This window comes from Talpa occidentalis, unplaced genomic scaffold (assembly GCF_014898055.3).
Source record: "Talpa occidentalis isolate TD23 unplaced genomic scaffold, MPIMG_talOcc4v2.1 talOcc4.4, whole genome shotgun sequence".
Taxonomy (NCBI): domain Eukaryota; kingdom Metazoa; phylum Chordata; class Mammalia; order Eulipotyphla; family Talpidae; genus Talpa; species Talpa occidentalis.
Genome location: NW_023604295.1, coordinates 73,874,736 through 73,897,849, shown reverse-complemented (window position 1 = coordinate 73,897,849; position 23,114 = coordinate 73,874,736). Strand labels below are relative to the sequence as shown.

At 35.5% G+C, this 23,114-nt stretch overlaps 1 protein-coding gene across 1 annotated transcript in view; it reads right to left on the bottom strand.

The window, feature by feature from the left end:
- The window catches only part of ROBO1 (roundabout guidance receptor 1), a 912,258-nt gene that overhangs the window by 17,820 nt on the left and 871,324 nt on the right, over positions 1 to 23,114 (bottom strand). The window contains exons 23-28 of the mRNA XM_037525700.2: positions 21,948 to 22,102; positions 19,073 to 19,408; positions 17,148 to 17,255; positions 13,893 to 14,037; positions 11,385 to 11,633; positions 2,048 to 2,454 (exon numbers count right to left, since the gene is read on the bottom strand). Coding sequence (XP_037381597.2) covers positions 2,048 to 2,454; positions 11,385 to 11,633; positions 13,893 to 14,037; positions 17,148 to 17,255; positions 19,073 to 19,408; positions 21,948 to 22,102 — 1,400 coding nt within the window. The remainder of the gene's footprint in view (positions 1 to 2,047; positions 2,455 to 11,384; positions 11,634 to 13,892; positions 14,038 to 17,147; positions 17,256 to 19,072; positions 19,409 to 21,947; positions 22,103 to 23,114) is intronic.

Below are 23,114 nucleotides of genomic sequence, written 5' to 3'. Positions count from 1 at the left end.
CTATTTTGGTCTCTAGAAATTCCAAAGACAGAAATCCAGAACTTACTGTTGTTCCACAAGAAACTTCAAACACATCTAGAAAACAACTCTTTTGGCTATACATAGGAAAAGTCACATATAGTGAAATCAACACATTTAAAGATGCTAACTGAAGCATATTAAATAACAGACATAAATGCGGCCAAGTGAGAAGCAAAGTGATTGGACTATTCAATCAATTAACTTCCAGTCATATGATAAGCAGCACCCTTTCCTGCAAAGAACATTTTAAAAGGGAGAGTCCAATGCATGTTTAGTTCATTTTAATTATGAGCCAAAGGAAAGGCAGAAGTGCCCTAAATTACAATATGGTAAAATATTAAACCAAACTCTTTTTAGTTATGATGGAGATTATTACAATTAAAGTTACATATCCATGAAAAGAGAGAATTAGGGCTGAGACCAAAACCATTATTCATTCTATTGTGTAAGGCCATCTATTGCTCACAGGCCCTGAGGCATACGGTCTTTTACAGCTGAATTTTCAACATTATTTCTGTTTTGTTGATTTAATGAACTGAAACACACCCTTAATAAATTCTGAAATCAGTAGTTTGAGATACTTAATTTCACTTATTTTTTTACAGAAAGTTAAAAAAGAAGGAAAAGGAAAAGCTATATATGTAGCTAGATATTATCTACTGAAAAAGATATTTAGATTTGCATATTTATCATGTTGCACTCAGCGGTTACTGGGGGTTATGGGGGAGGGCGTGAGGGAAAGGAAATTTGATTGAATTCATAAAATAGAGGGCTGACTGAAAATATAAACATTCTACTATAATATGCTGAGGCACAGTACATATAATTTTCCTACAACACATTCTTGATAAAAAAGAAAAACAACAAAGAAATAACTTTATGATGCTAGCTAAATATTCTCTGAATATGTTCTACACTGATAAAAAATAATGACCAATTAAATAACTGAAGAGAACATGGGGAACTACCAATGTGAGCGTTATTAAACCAACAAAAATAAAACAACAAAATAATCATTGATTTGTTGTGACAGACTTTTTCTTTCTCAGAAATAAGTCTCTTTCTTGCTTGACCACATTATTTTAGTCTTTTTATTTTTTTGGCTAGCAGAAATACACAGACACTTAATATCGTGAATATATATGTATCTATGAACATAGATGCACGTATATATTCCTTTCTACAGAAATGAAAACCATGTGATAACTTATTGCTTATATTTAAATTCTTTTCTTTTTCATACTATTTATTTTCTAAACAAGATTGAGAGTAAGAGTAAAAATGGGTTAAAACATAGAAATGGCTACATGGTAATTAAAAAGAGACTTCTGGCAAAAGAGAACATAAGAAAAAAATATAAGCATTGGAATTAACTGACTCTTCAAATTATTGGCTAAAAAATGTTTACCTGAAGAATGGAACTTTTATGCAAGAAAATGTATGCATATTATACACATTTTTATGTCTTCCTTATTAAATCAGTATTCCAACTGATAGGACAGTGAAACAAGGTTGTTAAGGAGAAAGTCAATTTCCCAATGGATGAGCAAGAACTTGGATATTTATCTATTCCTCCTAGAAAACTAATACATTGAGATAAGAGAACTACTAAAAAGGAATTTATTTTGGTGACTTTTTGCATCTTAAAACAAAAACATATAACACATACCTCATTTAACAGTCTGCATGTATAGCTAAAGAAATTGTATGTTTTTTATTATATGTAATATAATGTAATATATTATCTATTATATATTATCTTAAAAATGAAGACCTCCCAGGTAACTTTACTCTCATTATACAGGATTTATTAAATAAAAACAAAAATAGATTTAGAAAATATTGTCAAAAAAAGGGGAATAATCAAGCTATGCCCTATCCTTGGACGTTGGCTTCCATAGGCAGCAAAAAATAAAAATAGTAATAGTTGTTACATTTTGCATAGGGCTTCGGGTCGCAGGCCCTCACTAGTGACTGCCACAGACACCTCAGTTTTCTCCTGCGCGCGGTGCAGCGCATGACTTACCAGCGGCGTCCTGCATTTGACGGCGCGCCACTTTCAAACCAGCGTACTCTGCTGCAGCCGCCACAGCCTGAGCGAAGTCAGCATCCGTGAAGAAGGAGCCATCCGAAGAACTAACACTGGAGCGTCCACTAGAAATATTATCCTCCTCTGACGCCGAGCCCCAGCCATTGATCATGGACCCGGTGACGGAGCTCTCCAGGTCCCCCACGCTGGAGGCTGGGGTCTGCTCAAGCCCACGCAGCAGAAGCCGCCTGGTCTGCATCTTGGCTACTTCTATGTCAGCCTCATCTTCTTCCTCTTCCGGTGCGTCCGTGTCCATGTCGGAGACTAGGGGTCCTGAAATGTAGCCATAGGTGTGTGGTGGGGAAATTGGCCGTGGCGGTGGAGGGGGACTCACAGGCTGCCGTCTGCAGGAAGACAAACAGAAAGGGCTCCTTACTTAATACAAGAAGGAATACATTAACCAAGAAATTCACAAGTCAATTTCTTCTTTGCTTCTATAGAGGTAATTTGTTCAGGTAAAAATATCTGAAATCAGATGTCCAGGTTTTGTCTTATTTTGAGTTGTAACAAATTAATCTCTAAACCAGGGGCATTTTTTATGGGGCCTCCCTGGTGGTGCAAGGGGTAAAGCACAGCACTATGACGCTGTCTGCAGCCTCTGCAGCACAAGTTCCATCCCCAGCTGACCAGGGAGCTACCCCATTGGCACAGCAGACCTCTCCTGTTTCACCCGCTGCTCCCCTCAGCAGTGTATTTCCGTCAGTCTGCCTGTTTGGCTCCATACTCTGTCTCTGGTGAATCTTCTCACGCCACACACCTCTGGCCTGTACCCCAGTGTTTGTATGCATAAATAAATTTAAAAAAAATAAACAAACCAGAGGCATTAAAATACTTTATTTAATCTTTTTAATTGAGGAAATATTAGGACAACCCCATTAGGAATTGCCACCGTAGTGTACTCCCCACCAGAGGTCTTTTAATCGAGCTAGACTGTCTTTTGATTCTTAGTAGAAATAAACTTAGCTATCTATAAGTCTCCTTATGTTTTATCATTTGGATTACATTCTGCTAAAAAGGGAAAAATATTTTAGCCTCAGTGCCTATGAATTTGTCATAAAGCATATAGGATATTATAGAGAGCTTATCACCAAAGACAACAGACTTCAGTTTGGGAACAGATTGCTCCATGAACACACCAATGTATTTCTTTCCCTTTCCTTCACTGTCATTCCTACCACTTCACCTGAATGAACTCATTCATTTTGACTACAGAGAGTAGAATTTCATAGGATTAAAAAATATTTCACATATGACACAATTTTGTTTAGATTTTATTCTAATATTTTATAAAAGGCTATGAGAGCCAAGAGCAATTATTTTTCTCTGGATTACTCACTTTAAAGTTTCACTAAAATTTATTAGCTATTATCAAGTCTATCATTTTTGTGATTATTCTAGTTATTTAAACAAAATTCTGAAAGGTATTTTCTTGATATTCTGGACTTAAGGACAAGCTGAATATAAGAAGAAGTAGGATCCTATAATTTAAGTTCACGGCATTACCAGTAACTGATTGCAACCATATCTCCACAGACCAGGAGGAAAACATCAGTTACAAGCAGTTCTTCGACTGCCACTTAGCACCATCACCCACGGTGACTAGAAGTTGCCCGAGGAGGCAGAGAGTGTTTGGACTTTTGGACTTTAATGGCAAACAAGGTTTGTGGAAAGAAGTTATTTCCAAGGAATGAGAATGCCAAGTGATTAAGTCCTAAGGTAGGGAAGTGCCTGACAAAGAAAGACATGGTGACTTCTAAGCAAGGATAATGGGATGACCTAGAAGGTCATTGTTTGGAAAGGTCATGACAATATATCATCAAATTCTGTGTTCCTGAGAAGAATATAGATTCCATCAAGTCTGCCAACCTGAATACCAGTGTAGGAAGGCAGGAGAGACCAGACTCTGAGTCCTCCAAAGCTTGGAAAATTAGTATCGATGCAGCATGAATGCCAGTAACTGATAGTTCACCTGAAGACTAAACTGCCCAATAACTACAAATGCTAAGAGGTGCTGCTCAGGTTGGAGACCTTTAATCAGGGATACATTGATGCCAGCCTCCCTCCTTTTGATAGTCATAGATTGAGATTAAAGAGAATAGGCTTTAGAGCTAACCGAGGACAACAGTAGGTCCTCACTGGAGTTGCTCTGTCAATGTTCCCTCTTCCTTGCTTTAGCACGTAGGAGTAGGCATGTAGAAGAGGCAGAAGGAGGAGGTAGTTAAAAGCAAAATATGTCCTTTTAATCCACACCACAATAGCCACAGACTGGTGCAATCTGCAATGGATGTCTGGTCGCACAGAATTAGGGTTTTTAAATTAATAAGACTGGATCTTAAATTTACAGAAAACACACAAACAAAATCATATAGCATCTAGCCAAAACATAATTAAGGGTCCAATGTGCAGAGAGAAAATTCAGAATAACACACCATTTAGGGTGGAGAGCAACTGTTCAAAGAAAAATGCTTTGTGCTCTTGATCCCAGTGAACTGAGACTTCAGTAAACATTTTATTAATGCAAATGGAAAGAATTAAAAATAAGCTATCATTAAAATACCATGGTAATTCATTTATGAGCACCTACTTTATATCTAAATATATTTTACAGTGCTAACTCACAAGAATGTTCCAAGGTAGCATTTTCCTACTAATTTATAGATGAAAATATTGAATTTCAGAGAAATGAAGAACCCTGTCAAAGTGTCCACAATTAGAATGTATCAGACATAGAAGTTAATCTCACATTTCATTTCCAAGGTTATAGCTTTTATTTCAGAAAGAGTATTACTACATGTATTAGTTACACACATATATATGTAAATTTATAGACACATATGAACACAGATAGTTCTTTAATATAATGTTTTATTTTTCATTTCTGGGTGGTTTCTAATGCATCTGTGTGTGGCACTAGAAAAAACATGAAGAATGTGCCAAAGCTGAAGTTATTTAAGAGATTAAAGTGGATAATTGTTTCAATATGAAGTGTGTTATACACTCAGAAGGAAAACCTTTGTTTAATTTGAAATGCAATAAAATGTCATACTTAAAAGTCAATTTACAGTCTTTGTCAACATGCACGTCCAAAATACCACTAGGAGCTTCTTTTTCTAAAGACATGTAAGACTTTTTAGCACAAAAGGTACTATTTTGACCATCAAGAAAAGGATAGAGAACACTAACTTCACTATGAAAAGATGCCAGCATTGTTGTATTTGGATAATTCACATTCTGTAGAGCAAAAACATCTTCATGTTAAACAAGGACTGGCTTTAACTACTACCACCCTGCACAAATGCTGAAGAAAGACAGAAAAATTTATTTGAACCATCTGTAAATAAGACAAGCCCGGGAATGTGTGATAAACATGTGCAGTTTGAAATATGTAATATATTCTATTTGGAAAACAAAAAGCTATTTCAAGATACTTCACTCAAGTGGGACTTGCTACAAATGAACCTCAACCCTCTAGGGTTTTCCCCCAGAGGGATTTTAACATCTTTGGAAATAATGTGCACATATATGACCACGAATCACAGCACTCTAGGCTTCTGCATAAATGCTGCCTTCAAAACATGTTCAAGAGAAGAAGGAAATGATGCCATTAATTTATGAAAGCAGGTGTTTATATAGTTTGCCACATACCATCTACTAGACAAAAGAGTCCAGGGGGAAAAAGCATACCTTTAGGATATTCCCAAAACTGGTGTTGCTACAACACTTTGTCTAATTATTACCAGTTTGTAAACTGACAAGCTATTTCGTTTTCCTTTGCCTTTTTCTTTTTCCTTCCAGCTGTATCACATTCAATTGATCCATATTAATAAAACATCAGTAACTTTCCTAGTCCACACATGATTATTTTTATGTTTTAAGAGACTTGGTAAGTAGTAAATCAATTTAATAGTACCTAGCACTTCTTTATTTTCCTAGTGTTTGTCTGAAAAAGAAGATGCCTATTATGTTGGTCAACTGATTTATTTTTAGACAAAAATGGAATTTCCTAGAAGTTCATTAGAGTATTATAATTGCAATATTCATAATGTAAAAAATCTGCAATTCATAATTAAATATTGCAGTGTTATAATGGTTTTAGTTCAGAAATTTCATATATGCTCCTAATCAATAAACATTTAAAAATGCACTCATTCATTAAATGTTTTTTTAAGATTTATTTATTTATGCATACAAAGCTGGGGTACAGGCCAGAGGTGTGGGGGGGTGGTGTTAGAGGAGTCACCAGAGACAGAGTGAGCAGAATAGGGAGCAGAACAGGCAGACTGACTGAAATACACTGCTGAGGAGAGCAGTGGGCAAGACAGGAGAGGTCTGCTGCACCAGGTGGGTCACCTCCCTGGCCAGGGATCAAACTTATGCTGTAGTAGCTGCATATAGCTTCATAGTGCTGGGACTTAACCCCTTGCACCACCAGGGAAGCCACTCATTAAATGTTCACTGTACATCTACTATGGTGAAGATTCTGCTCTGCTGAGACCAAAGACGTCATAAGCAACAAGACCTTAGGGGATGCTTTATATATTTTTATATATATTTTATATATATATTTTAATGATGCTATATTAAGGCATGCATCCTTAATAGTGCTTACCATATATTAAGTCACGGCAGATGTATTTGCAAAGATGTTTATAACAATCTCTCTTCTGGGATGAGAACCTGCCACTCTCCCATCAAGAGAAGTTAGTTATACACTTCTAAATCTGGTGAATCCTATGACTGTTTTGACCAAAACTATGTGGCAGAAGTAATATTGCTGGCTCGAGTGTATAGCTCTGAATGCCCTGGTGATTTTTTTCTTCCTGACCTCTTGGATGCCAGCTGCCATGTAAGAAATGCCAATACACTGAGACCCCAATGTGACAAGAAGCTCACGCTACATGAAGAGAGACCCCAGAGGACATGACTTTGTGTGGGGACAGAGAGAGGCCACAGAGTGCTGACACATCAGACACCCAAGTGAGGAAGCTAATTTGAAAGTAGATCTTCCAGCCCCAACAGCCTAAATGAAGCCATGTAATTTGGAGATGAATCGTGTAGATGAATCTTTTCAAAATTCCTGACTCATGGAATTGTGAGTAAAATAAAATGGTTGATTCAGGTCACTAAGTTTTATAGTAGTTTGTTACAGGCAGAAATAGAAACAGGAATTGAGACACTATGTTGGAAATCCAGCTAAATAAGATATTTTCCTAGCCCAAAGGCACTTGTAGTTCAGTGGAGAAGACAAATAATTAAATGTGCAAAGGCAATGAAGTATTAGCAAACATGTATCACAGAGGATGCCGAGGATGTTGTGAGAAACATAAGATGGACTCCTATCTCAGAGTCCAGACAACAGGGAAAGAGTCTATGAAAAGTATTTGACATATAGTCTCGGACCTAAGGGAGACATAAATGCTAACCCCCAAAAAGAGAGAGGATAATCATGTTCCAGGAAGATGGGATGGGATGTGAAAGGACTTCAAGGTAGATAAGAACATTGATCATTCCAGGAACTGGAAGAAACGTAGAGTGAAGGCAGCAAGAACAGTGAGGAGAGAAGTGGCAATACTGAGGATGGGGAGGCACAAGGCATGCAGGGGTCAGTTCACAATGGGCCTTGATGGTCACATTAAAGGATCTTGCCTTTAGTCTAAGGGAAATGGGAAGCCAAGGAGAGATTTTAAGCAATGGAGAGACTTGATCACGGTTACATTTTAGAAAAAACACCCCTGTAGTCTGCAGCAGGAAGATTATATTGAGAAGGGGCAAGGCTTAAGGCAACAAGACCACTTATGGACCATTATAGTAATATAGGCAAGAGAAAATGGCTGTCAGAAGTAGGAAAGTGCCTTTATGGCTGGACATGTGTATCACTCTGAGTGATATTTATGCAGTAAAACTGCAGGAACTGATACATGGATATATGGGTCTGAAGCTCTAGAATGAAATCTGTGGCGAAATAGCTATCTATAATGAGTACATCATTAGGGGAGTGGCAGGATGATGAGAACCATAAGTCATCTACTGAATGGGCAGGCATCTGACTAGGTCAGTAGCTTGGGAAGACACTTCACTCAAGGACTTAACTAGAAATGGGAATAACAGCACTGTATATAGTACCAAAAAGGTAGACACAATCTAAATGGAATACACATATATTAACATGAGTGTCTAAATAAAAAAAAAAGTGTTGAAATGGGAAATATACTGTTTAGTGAAAAGAGTAGTTTATAAAATTAATATTGGCATATCATAAATTCCAAGCAATGTGAGTAGATGTAAAGATGAAGGACTGAAAATATCTTTATTGAGGTCCTAACAGTGTATTTTCGTTTCACCCGTTTTCAAAATTTCCTTAGTAAACATATATAGAATATGCTCTCATCATAAAAAGAAATAATATTCTTTTGTTTAATGAGCTTTCATCTACTTCTTATTAGTGTCCAGCATTATCTCCAGAAAAAAAAAATGCTGGTAGTGACATTCTGAATGCCTTTATACACTGAAATCATACCTTTTAAAGAAGGTTAAATATAATCAAACAGATTTTAAATGCAGGTACACAATGCACTTCTCACTTAACACATACTCATAATGAGCTCAAACAAAGAGGTCCACTCCAGATTCACTGGTAGTATCTGATTCCATTCATCAAATAATTACTGAAAAAAGCTTTGTAGAACTCATCAATGAGAATCATTCATGAAAGAACTTTTCATTTAAGTAGAGAAACAGAGATACAAGAAACAAATGGCAATGCAACTGATTAGCATGGCAGGAGAGCTATGGACAGACCATTGTAAAGAATAAAGAAAAGGTTTGGCTGATCCTTTCCAGGTTAGAAGAGTGAGTCACGAGGGCCTGGGAAGTTGAGAGGCTGTTGTCAGGCAATCAAAGAAACAGCATGTGCACCCCACATGTGCTCAAGACACTGAGCAAGCTGGGGATTGGATCGGGTGTGGCCAAGAGAGGTGGAGGTGTGGTGCCTCTCCTGTGAGCTCTGGAACATTGCTCCAAGGGCTGGAAAGTGGCATTGCTGACCTGGATGTTAGTGAGTTTAAGACAAATTCAAGGAATTTCCAACAGACTAATTAGAAAAGAGCCTAAGTGAAGGGATTGAGAGGGAAGAAGTAAGCAAAGGGAAAAGGATTGTATTGAATTCTGGTCTACAGAGTGAGACTTCACTCCAAACGGGGAGCAACAGTACCACTTGTTCTATAGAGGGAAGGATAATATGGAGATTGGACAGGAAAGGCAAGAGAGGAAAACTGGAGATCAGGTCAAGGATATGGCAGTATTTCAAGAGATAGGGACTGAGGGTCTATTCTATCAGCTGTAGAAATGGAAACAAAGGAGTAAAGCCAGAAAAGATTTTGGAGTTAGAACTAATGACTTGGTGAATTACTTAATTTGGGGAATGGAAGGAATACAACAGAGGAAAATAAATAATCGGATAATTAAACTGACTTCAAGATGATGACTGATTATGTCTGTTCCCTTGGCTATTTTATTTTTTAACATGTTGGCTAAATAAAGATTGATGATTAGTCAACAAAGGAGGAGAAGAAAGTAAGCTCGGTGGGTTCAAGTGTGAGGACAAATTATTTGGTTTTGGATATGTCCACATGAAATTGTCCAGTGGTGATCTGGGGAAAAGGCTCATCTGGGTAAATGAATTTGAATGTCATCAGAGTATAAGTAATAGCTGAACTTAGAGATAATATGAGAGCATAAGAATGGAACAACAGGAAATAAATTCTTGCTGAGTATCCTGTTTCAGATTCTTTATTTACAGTCTCTCATTTGATTCTCAAAACTTACAAAATTGCGATCTCTACAGAAAGTGTAAGTATGATTAAGACAGAAAAGTCTTTAGCCTGACCATTAGGTTATCTTTCATTGACTGATAGAAGCAAACTAGTATAAGCTGCAATGCAGTGGACTGAGGTGTGTGAAGTAATATGGGAGACAGAAATGGTTAAGAAGGAGGAGAGAAGGAGAGCATGATAAATAGAAGAGGTTAAGAAAGTTTTAAAAGTCTGGTTAACGGTGAGGGGACAATAGATTGAATAAAGAGCAAGCGGCTAGAAAGCCAAGATAAGTAAACTGTTTTTTTTTTTTATTGTTTTTGAGAAAGGCACAGAGGATGACAGAAGGAACACTAGACGTGTCGAGAAGATGTAAAGATGTAAAGCCCTACTTCTAACAAGAGAGGACTGCTGAGGAAATGGATAATCTAAAGGCTGAAAGGAAGATGCTGAGGTATTTCAGAGCTAATAGGCAGTTAGCTTCTCATTTGTTCGAATAAGATTAGCAAAGATGTTCTGTGACCTTTATAGGGAGAAGAGATGTCTTCCTTATTCTCAGTCTTCATTGTTCCATGGGTTAATCACATAAATTTAAATGTATGGCTTTTCAACTTCCCCCTTGTCACATGGAAACAAGTTTTACTACTTCCTTTATTTTAGAGAATATATAATTGGAATTTGATGATGACCTCTTACTGATAGTTAATAAATGTTACAAATTGTTTTTAATCTACAGAATTCAAGCAGCATAATCCAAATTTTGTTATTCAGTCAACAAATGAATGAAATCTTCTGATCAAATAATATACTCAGTTACAAATGATTATATATATATATATATAGTTTGACAAAGCAGATTATATATTAAAAAATCTAAGATACACACACACATACATCTACATACACAAATTACATAAATTATTAAATATCCTGCACAAAGGGGCTCTCACCAAATAACTCTACCAAAATAAAAGTAGCTGTGGTCAATACAAAATGAATATATCAAACTTATTCATCTGAAACATTACCAACATAAGGAAACAAACTGTGCAGATTTAATTTTTAAAAGACAGGAGAAAATTTATTTTTCACAGACCAATGAAGTGACCTACCCATGCATAAGGACAAGTAAAGTACAAAAACATCCATCATCAATAAAAAGTTACAAGATTAGTAGCCCATATATTTACTACACGATCTCCATGTGTTTATGAATGCAATTATCATAAGTGGGTGAGTATTAATGCATATTATTTTATGGTTGCAAGTTCATTGTGATCAATTTATCTAATGTGCCGATCAATAATATTACTTGATATGCTAATTGTTGGGGCTTACGGTGTGATTATACTGCAAAAAGAAAAGTCATGTGACATGAAAATAACTTTATGTAATAGTATTCTGTAAATGCTGTTTAGGAGTAGAAAATGTTTCATCGTCAAAGAAGGCTAGTTACAGCATACCTCCTGTCTGGCTGGTGCTGCATGTGTCCCATCTCCTCTGTGCAATCCTGCAGCATGGGCTGGAGCTCTTCCTGTGGGGAGGGGGTGAGAGTGGCAGTGGACTGATGGCTGTAAGATACGGCAGCTGGAGAAGAAGCTGCTCCCCGCACAGGGGGAGTGGGGCCCCGCTCATCTTCTTCCTCTTCCAGTTCATCTTGTTGCAGATACATCCGTGCTGGTGGCACAGGACATGCCATTTCTTGGTCATAGCTAAAATAGGTTATAAGGACACTTAGTGTAACATTTGTAAAATCAGAGGAATGCCAACCTTGAATTGTCTTTCAAATCTGAATGTTCCGGGCCACATTCAAGAGAAAAAAAAAAATAGTTCACTACCACAAAGGTCTGTGAATTGTTACATGGAATATTTTCTCTCTGTGGGTTACAATTTATGCTGGCATAGGATAGGCTCTAAAATACCTTGCAATAAAGAAATCTATTTAACATAGTTTAACTTAGTGCTTCCCAAATGTATTTGACACATGCTAATCCTCCAACTGAATGTAAGTATGACTCCAGGATGGCCTGATAGATTACCCAAGGACCATATGCTAAACTATGAGAACAATTACTCTTGAAAATATTTTTGTTACTCTATATCAACCTTAATATATTGGAGATCAACTTATTTGGTCCAAGATAGCCTATTTTCCCTCTGATAGTATAACAGATTTTTATTTCTGCAGTTGAATGCAAAATTAAATAGTTGGCTTGCATTTAGAATGGTGAATGAAAAACACAATAAATAAGACAATTGACAAAATGTCCTCTGCTATAAATATGTAGAAGCTCTACATGGATCTGGAAACAGTCAAGCCTTTTTCTTTTCTCCTACACAAGGCATAGAGTTATCAATTAAAAGAGCAGTGATTTAATGCATTCTATAAATTCTGTTCTCCTTATCCACCTCATGTCACCACCTTGTCTCTCTCATCCAATTACTATTCCCTGCCTTCTTTACTTGAACTCAGTAAAGATGGTATTTTTTATAACTTCTTTTACTTTAGTAATCTCACCATCTTCCTTTTGACACTTCTTGCCCCTATATGCACAATATAGGAACTGCAATAGAGCATAGCAATTTGCTCACTCTTCCAAACCAGAAATTTTGTAATTATTTTTCATTTCCTTGTCTTCCATCTCAAACTACTGCCCAGTTTATTTCTATTCTATCTTTATATCTTCCCTACAACCTAGTTTTTTTTTTTTTAACAAATCTGTTTTTTGTGCTACTGCAATAACCTTTTAATCTCTGACTTCAGTCACCCTTTCATTCTCCAGCCACATATTAATTCCAACATTACTTTATTATAGTACATATCACTCCCAGGTCATACATTTGCTACAAAGTAATAAATGGCTCTCTAATTGCCTTGAGAATAAAACATAAATGTCTAAGCAAGACATTCTCTGTCTGTGTAAACTGACTTATGCTTGCCTTCTGAGCTTCCTTGCACTGCCTACCATGTGTTTCATTTAGTTCTCCAGGAGTCTGTATATCTGTGTGGTCCTCATGTTCATAAACCCGTTCCCCTTGATTGAGAACCTTCTCATTTGCCAAGATCAAGAACAAAAGTCAGCAGACCAGGAAGTTTCATTCTTCCCAGTTCAAATAAATCTTTCTTTCTGCAGCACAGTTACATCTTCTGTTGATTTTTTTTTTTTAAACTATATCCACTTACGTTATTACAGTCCCTTTTTGGTGGGTTAAAACGGCAATAAATGTTACTGAAGACTAGAAAACAAATTATTCTAAAATAAATACAGTCAACCCTCATCATTTGAAGATTCCATTTTTGCAAATTCACTTACTCAAAACATATATATGTAACGTATATAATGTAAAAGTACAGCTATGTGCCACATAACAACTCCTCAATCAGTCCCCTAATTCCAATTGCCTAATTAGGTTAACTATGATGACACATAGGTGTTAGCTGGTAACAGCTCCATATATCTTGTATTTAGCACATTTCTTGATAGCAATATTTTCCCAGGTGCTTGATTTAATTTTGTGTTGTTTCATTCATCATGGCTCCTAAGCCTACCAAATCCACTGCTAATGTGTTTGCATAATAATGAAATCACCTAATGACATTTTTCTCAGGATGTATCCTGATTGCTCTGTGATGGCTGACTGTATATGTGAATAACATATATGCACATATATGTATGTATATATATTACACACATCCATATGAACACATACACATATGCACATATATTCATGATTCTTAGTTTTATGAATCTTACTTAGATTCTTAGAAGCTTCCAATGCATAAATTCCTTTTCATGGAAGCATGGAGAAGGGTGTGTAAGTCCTGATGATCTATCAGGATGTTTTTATTCAGAGATAAAAGTTCATGGAACTTAGGAACTAGTTTCCCCATGGTGACAACTTAAATAATCCTTATATGGGTTTATAGAATCACATTATTGCACTTACATCTGCTCTGAAATGCCTCTTACCTTTCATCTACAGAAAGACTGTACTCTTCACTATTGCTGTGTGGAGGAGGATGTGCCGGGGGTGGCGGAAGCAGATCTGCCCAGTTCATGCCACCTTGCTTTGGTACTTTGGGTGTCCGTGCTCCTTTCTTGTGCCCTTGACTCCCTTAAAAGAAATAAAATGCATATCTTTTATTTTTAACCTCTAACATGTCTTTATTATCCACAGGTTAATTATTTTCTGTAAATATAATCTGAAAATTCATATATGTACATAGAGTTTAACAATTGTCTTCATTAATTTTAAGAACTTTGTACAATAGGAGATACAAAGTATTGCCAATCTGAACTGCAAAATAAATAGCAAAAAAGCAATAAAACCATAAATGAGTTTTGCAAGTCATATCATTAATAGTGATCTTCTTACAGCAATTAATTGCATTATGGATTATCATCTAAAACAAATGAGCTGCAGACATATTTTCTGAAGTGACTTTCTGTTATTTAATTGCTGGAACCTAAAATACAATATGATACAGATACGATCTATTAGACTTCCATTGTAGCATTAAATCACTGAATATATATAATTTGTACTTGTCCATTGAAATGTTTTAGGCACAATGAAATTACTAGTTTTCATCAGAAAGGCAGGTGCAGATGAAAATAATTGCAGGAAGAACAAATATAACTAACAACAAAAGAAACAGAAAAATGATTTTTAGAATGAGACAAAAATGTTTTTAGCCACTGTTTCTATAAAATTATGGCTTATAGTAAAATTATGTTGCTTGAACACTCTTAGTTTAAAATAGTCTAATTATTCAAGTACCATACTGTTCTGATTTTAGATTTGGCATACTCTTTAAACATAGGAAGCTATACATTTTAGAGAATCTATTTTAAAATAACTTTGGGAACATATACCTGAAGAAGTGTGAATCTGTACCTCTGAATCATACCTCAATAAAAAAATAATACAATAAAAAAGAGAAAAAGGATATATGGGGATGAAGTAGTTTTTCTTTCCCACCCCCCAGTATGACATATTTTAGGTACCTTCGTAAATTACAGAAAATGAGTCTATAATTATTTTTCTTAGATGATCCTTGATTTATCTTGGTCATTTTTCAACCTCTCTGAAAAAGTTCCAAGTTACATGGTCCATGAAACGGGTCTTAGTATATTCAATGAGCCTTCTATTTTTAAGTCACTTGGGGGATATTCAGTCAAATGACAGTGTTTGTGAAGCCAGATGTTCTTACACCGCCAAGCAACTGTACCAAGTGTGGGCTGAGGGACAGGCTGTTATTAACAAAATATGGCAGTTAGGCCTCTGCTGGTACATTTCCATTCTCTCTTTCCCTGTTCAGCTGTCCCACAGTGGAATGGATGTGCAGGTATCATGGAGCTGTCCATACCCAGCACCTTCCTCTTAATATCCTGACATCCATCTCACTGTAACACCTCCACCCCTTCTCAGAGGCCTAAATCTCTCCTCCACTGCATTTTCTTGTTTTGGTCTTTCCCCCAATTACCACCAGACTTCACAGCTTTCTGTTTCCCAAATACTCACAGAATACCAAATAATAAATAGCATCAGAAAATCCAAATCTAGGTATCGAATCTAAGGGATGGAGAAAGTCAATAATAATCTAGAATCATACTTTCCTAATAAGATGATTCCCTCTCTATCTCAAATGGCATGAGATATCAAATATTAAAATATTTTATGCAGACTTTGAAAATTTTCTTTCTACTCTGAGAAGAAATTCGTTCATTTTCTTGCTTTAAAAAATAAGAGTCGGGCCTCCCCGGTGGCGCAGCGGTTGAGCGCTGGGTTGCAAAGCTGCCCGCAGCCTTTGCAGCACCAGTTCGATCCCCGGCTGCTCCCTGGCCACTGGAGGAGGGTCCCGCATGGTGCGCAGACCTCTCCTGCCGCCTGCTGCTCCCCTCAGCAGTGTACTTTGGTCCTTCTGCCTGCTCTGCTCCTTGCTCTGGCTCTGGTGAATTCTCTCACCCTCCCGCGCTTCTGACTATACCCAGTGCTTGTATAAATAAATAAATAAATAAATAAACAAATAAATACATTTTAAAAAAAATAAGAGTCATTTAAAAAGATTTTAATTGTTAAAGATATCAAACAACAGATAGGAGAATAAAAGTAGATCTACAAAGATAAAGAACAGAGTAATAAATTTAATATATACATATAATGATATTTATAATGATGTATACCTGAAATGCACCTAATTTTATTATAACACAATGTTATTCAATTAAAAAAAGAGAGAACACAAAATAAAAAGGTGAAGAGCTCTTTCTAACCGCCTTTAATCAAGTAGGTGCAGTTTCAAGCAGTGTTGAAACACAGGGTAGAAATGCCAAATCACCAAGCCTCAGTCAAGGGAACATGGCAAGATTCAAGTGCCATGTTCATTACAGAAAAGGGATAGAGAACAGGGTTCAAAGTCCCTTTCAACAACTTTAATTCAGTTGGTGGGAGATGATATTTCTACCCTTTCTCAAGAAACACACTAGGTTAAAATCAATTGGTTTTGTTCTCATTGTGCTGTGACTTGCCACATGTTAGTTCTAATAATGAAGCGCCTTTAATTAGAAAAACAGGACTTAAGTACCAGCAAGCTCCCATCTGTAACCCCTATCAAGAAAACAGCTGGCAAACAGCTGCAACAGCATGAAGACCACAGGGAAGGGGCCTCCATGTGGCTTCTGAGGCACTCACAGACTTAATTTGGGAGGCTGTTTTCTGAGGTATTAGAGCAAGAACTAAGGGATAGTACAGAGATTTATAAACTGAGGCAGCCCTCCTAGATCTTGTATCTTAATGTTATTGTCTGTTAGGCTTTTGATTTTCTCAAGTACACTCAAATTTTATGTGCTGTTATAGTCTTGGTTCAAGTGGGAACCTATTTATTACATTAATTATATGTGCAATATTTTAAACTATATTTTGACCTAAGGAAATGAAGAAGAAAAGTTTCAACTGCCTTCAGAGATAAGTCCACACTTCTGCTTTACTTAAAGCTCATTAACAAGAAAGAAAATAGGACCCTCAATCTTTTTTAACTAAATAGAACATAAAATGGTTTAATGAGTGGCTAGTTTTCAACTTGCAGAGAAAATAAGCATGCCTACCTAATGTGATTAGATGTGCCATAGGCATATACCAGCTCATTAGCATTCAACGGGTGATCTTAGAATGTGCCATCTTTTTAAAGAAGAGGCTGACTTTCTCTGGTCCCCCTTACTTACCTGATGTGCTACTGCCTCGGTCTGAACTGTTATAGGATCCTCCTGTATTCTGGTCGTATGATTGATTGTATGGAATAGTTGGAGGAATTGTCTCATTTGCTCGATAATCTAGAAATTTCAGATTAAGAAAAAATCAAACATTTATTTTCACTTTGATTCTTCGATCATTTACCAACAATGAGACTTGTAAACCACCATGCTGATCACTTGCTAAGACATACACTCATGTACAGGAGGACAAGTCAAAAATAGGTCAAGACCTTTAAACATATCTCCCATAAAATTTATAAAACAGAAATTGTTTGCATCATTTCATTTACATGAATCATATGGCAGACTAACTCTTCTCTTCAAAATATTTATAAATCAGCTAAGGCAGAAATCAGATTTGCCTGACTTCCTAATTTTTAAAATACAGAACCCAAATATTTTAACAATAAGAAATCAGGAAAATATGTTTGCAAGTCATAAAATAACAAGTTAATTTAAAACTGAAACTTGTTGGTGAGATTATATCTAGTAAGAAATATATACATAAACAAAAACAAAGTATCTCAATCTGCTATAGAAATGATTCTGCCTACTTAGGCAACTGTGAATATCCAAATGATAAACTCACCCCTGGAATGCACTGAGAAATAATGTCAGTCTAGTTGCATTCCAGGGTCTTTATTACAGTTTGACATACCAAGTCTGTTTATAAGGAGTATAAACAATAAATCAGGGATTTGAAATATTTGTGCAGAGAACTGTCACAGCTTTCCAAAGCCCACATTAAAGTCATATCCTATGGAGAAATAATGCAACAATAGCTTGAATCCTCACTTTAAAGTCTATCATTGCAGAAACTTTCCTATTCATCTTCATCACGAATTTGTGCAAGAGTCTTAAATATTATTGAATTAAGTTACAATACCAATCAAGTGTTGTCGAAACTTGGAATAAAGCTAGATGCCTGCATTATTAAATTAAAATATATAATACTAACTTAATCAAATAAAATGTCTTAACATATCTTCTTTGCAATCTACAACAGCAATGTTTTATTTTTGAAAATAAAAGGGTGCAACTGAAACCAAAAGAAAACAGATCTGGCTCTAATTATCTATAATAAAATGCATCCTGTACATCTACATTTGTACAGAAATGCCCCCAATCTATTCTAATTAGAGCCATCCCTTTTCTCCTACAGGTATAATTTTGCGAATCACATTATAAAAGCAGTAGCCTGAAGAACTACAAAGAAATCAAATACCTATCTCTTCCAACTCACACACATTACAATAGAGAAACATTCCCCTTAGGCCATAAAATACTATTCTGCTGCTACAAGTTAACACTAAACTCAATTTATTTTAAGTTCTATCTTGACAGACTTCAATCAGGTCAACCAAAGAAATGCAGGTTCTAAAGTCATACATTGCAGCAGTCTTAGCAAGCACATGAGTTAGGAGAAATACAAAAATTGAACCACTTTTCTGGTCCAAGGTTAATTTAATTATTTTCCTTTAGCTTGATCTAAAAATGCCATTCGTTCATAGGACCATGTAGAAGCAATTATCTTCCATTCTCGAGTGGAAAGAATGGGATAGTCTATTTATTTTAAATGTGAGGTATTGTGACGGTTGTACATCTGCCTTATGAATAAAAGATCGTCTGTCCTAAGCAATCCCTCACCTACGATTAAATTTAAATTAATCTCAGAACCATTTGAAAATACTTATATATTATTATAAAATCAATTTTCCAAGGTTATTGTTGTGCTAATTAACTCTTTGACACCGGAAATTTTGAAACCAAAGGAATAAGAAGACCTTAGTAACAAAAGATTTCACTTGCTAGTCCCAGGCAAGTTTTCCTATCCAGTGCTGAAGGTTAAGGATACCAATACAGAAAAGGATGGGAATAAAGTTAAAGCTCTTCACCTTTGTTTAATTTGTTTTGCTCCATGATGTTATACTGAATCGGTGCCACTTCTTGTTTCTGCTGCCCAGGTGGTTTCCAGTGCTTCTCGCTGGAGTCCCCACTGCCATTGTTCATGTTGTTGCTGAGGTTAGACTGGATAAGCTGGGTGGTGGCATAAGGCGTGGGCTGCCCTGATGGATTGACAAAACGCCCATCCTTCAGATTTGGGCTATTGAAGGTTTTCATCTCATTGATTTTGTTACTAAGATCCACATCACCATAAACAGTTGACTCAGGGAGCATCAGATTTGTTTGTTTGTTATCCAGTTGGTTGTTATAATTGGCTATACAATCAGCTATGTGCAATGAAGAGGAAAAGGAAAAAATCATTCTGCATGGTTATTCCTTTAAATTCTGTTGTAAGTAGTTTTGTGAATCATGGTAAAATTGTTATGTAAAGTCAAAAGAGCTTAAGCAAGATCAATAAAAAAGATCAAGCCTACATATGTATTTTCTAAAGAAAGCCAATTATAATTGAGAAACTAAGACAGGATACACAGAATTTATATACAGATTAAATAATTTTGAAATTCTACTAGTGCTATGTACTAAATAATTCATTCAATTGAAGATAATTTTTCTTCAACAACCTCATTATTTTGAATTCCACTGAAATAATACATACTTGAATAGACATATTTGCCTACTTTACATTTTCTAGTTGTGAGTTAAAATATTTGAAGCCACTAGTGGGCTGCTGAAGCAAAAGACCACGCCATGTAAGTTGAGAATCCAAAGGAAAAAACTGTGTCCTTACATCAAAGAACTTGAGATTTCAGTATTTTATAAAATAGTTCTACTCACAAGATAGGAGGAATGGAGGCAAAATGTTAGTAATTAGCATTCAACATTTTATTAGTTTATCTCGTGGTCGTATAGGGTAATTATTATTCAGAAAGGACATTGTATAATCATTTTTTCATGGTTTTATAATGGCACCCCAAGAAGTATAAAATGATGAAAATATGAATCATAGGAATAAATTAATTAAATAAAGCCTGAAATGGAATTTTAACATGCCTACTGTCTCAATTTCTCTTCAATTTTCCCTTCATTGAAATAGTTGATGAAGAACTACCTGATATGTATAGAAATATTTAAAGCCTATAGTTAAAAATATTAAAACATTAGAAAGAACTAAAATTATAACTTAAAAACATTTTTAATAAAAAATAGTCAAGTTAAAATGGTAAAAATATCATTATTTCAATAACATAGCTCATAGTGAGACCAATAGAACAGGTCAACTTGCAAATTGCTTTTCAACTAGCTAGATTAAAAATGATAAATTAACAATTTTGCTAATAATATGTAAATAGGAATATAATCAAGAAAAAATTGCAACTTATCTATCCCACTGAATTCAAATATTCTTCATCTCATATCAGCAGTCAGAAAGTATGTTTATTTGATGCATCTGGTTTTTAGTGATTCTTACTTTCAATTTGTAGGTGTTAAGTTTCAATAGTGGTTGAGAAATATTATTAAAAGCAATAGATTTGGGGATATTTTTCTTTACCATTCCTTCTATATGAGTGCTATCCAATAGAACTTTTTGAGATCAAGGACATGTTCCATACTGCACTGTTCAATACAGCAGTTACTAGTCACATATGGCTGCTGAACACTGAAATTTGGCTGGTAAAAACAAGAAACTGAATTTTTTGTTGCACTTCATTTTTTTTAATGTACACTAACAAACATTTATTTACTTTGACTAATTCAAATTCAAATAGCCACCTCTAGCCAGAGATTACCATATTGGACAAAGCAGTTCTATGTATTAATTTAAATGGGTATCACCATTTTTCTCTCCAATAGTGTTCAGCATAGTTTTCCTTTTATTTGTAATTATCTGAGCACCTATCTGTCTGAAAAACTAGAATGTAGACCGATGGAGAACATGGACTTGGAGATGTGGCTATGTCATAACCATATCCAGTAGAGATTTAGAACTTCTATTTTAAGGATAAATCTATAATCTATGGTTTATTCTTTAAGATGCATAATGTTTTTACTTAAAGGGCATCTTCTGTTTCCCTTTTCCTTAATTCCATGAGTTGTTTAAATTCCACAGATATATCTTTGATTCTTTAAAATTCTGTTAACATTACCTGTGTTGTAAATACAGAGGTTTTTTGTTGCTTTTGTTTAGTATTTTTTGTAAGAAATCATTTCCAATTTTCTATTCATTCCCTTAAATATTGCATAGCTATATCTATATCCATATTTTACTATAATTTCAGCATGAAATTTTAACAACATAAAAATACTCATATTTTTGAACCAAAGAATTAAATTGCAAAATAAATGTAAGCATATACACCTGCAAAGGACACATTATTTTTTATATCCTCAAGAGTTAATTTAATACTATGAAAATCTGATATTGATCTTTAGTCAATTTTCATTTAGAATATTTTGTAATTACTGTTCTTGCTATAAAAAATTTGGTTCACTCCAATTATAGATTTTTTTGTACCTTTTGAACTATTCTGTAAATTTTCAAAATAATCACAAATACAAGTCATATCTATATAGTTGGTTATAAAGATGAATAATTTTATAGAATTTACTTATTCCTTATTTGCAACCTATTCTAAAATTCATATTCTCCATTCTCACTACAAACAAGGAAACATTTTTTGGTGAAAGGTAAGGTGTGGAGATATGGGAATGGAGAAACTACTTGAGTCAGGCTAGTTTGCTGAACAGTACTTAATACTTCATGAAAATACTGAGCAAATTCTCCTTTGCAATGTACAGAGAGGGGAAGGACATGCATCTCCCTGTGGCTTGCTCCCGGACACATGGAGCTGGCCCTGTCTCTCTAACCTGGGCGACTGTAGGTGGTCAGGTTGCTGTCGCTATTCCCATTGCCTGCTGTGCAGCAATTGATGGAGCAGTCGTTGTGATTGTTGCCAGTATTCGGCCACGTGTCTGCCAACCAAGGCTGTGTGGCCGGTTCACTTATGTTGAGAAGTCCTGGCCTACAGAAAAAAATACATCAAAGCAAATATCATATAATTAGCAACTAATACTTCCTCTTCAGAATTTTTATGCATACTATTTCTCATTATCCTTACAAATAATTTGGTGAATTATGCTGCAGGGTTGTATTTTTTTAATTTTACAGTCAAGACAACTATGATGTAATGTTCTAAGATGTGCCTCTCTTCACTGAGCCCTAACTTTGTAAGTGGCAGAATTGTGCAATGCACTCCTCCACCTTCAGTTATAGTGGCTAAAAATCAATTGTGGGATCTAAAATTATGTTCATATATATTTTTTGGTATTTTAGTTTACATTTCTACATGTCTGACCTATTAAAAATTCATTTTTCCCTTAGATAACAGATCCTTTATATTAAGTACATTTGTATATAGTTCCTTAAGACCATGTTTCGAAAATAGTGAATTTGGAATTCTGTGACATTTTTCAGAAAGCCTCATCCATGTTTCTTTCAGCATACAGTTCTATAAACTTATCAACATTTTCCCTGATAGTGACAATGTAAAATGCTATAAATCCCAGCATAAGCAATGGAAGTCTACTGAATTAAATCTGGTAAAAACAAGATGTCCACGGCAAGAAATATTAACGTTCATGTGTTCTTTGGCACAGAAATGTTAATCCTCTTTCACTGTACATTCAGAATGCTAAGAGCCTCAACAGTTATTAATAGGGGCTCTGGACCACCAGAGCCAGAGATGCAAACTGGGCCCATGAATGGAATTCCTGATGTCCTTTTTCAATATTGACTCCATATGATAATTCAGCAAAAGAGACGATGATGCATGATATGCTGTCAGATGCACAATAAATAGACTGGCGCTATGGATTCTGCAAAGATTTTCTTCATGTTTTCATTTTCTTCATTATTGTTTGGTAACCACACTTTTCATTTACCTGGGAAGCAAGACCCTGATATTTCACTCTCCATGGTTCCTATTCTGATATACAGACAGTAAACCAAAAAGGAAAAAAAAAAAATCTTACAAT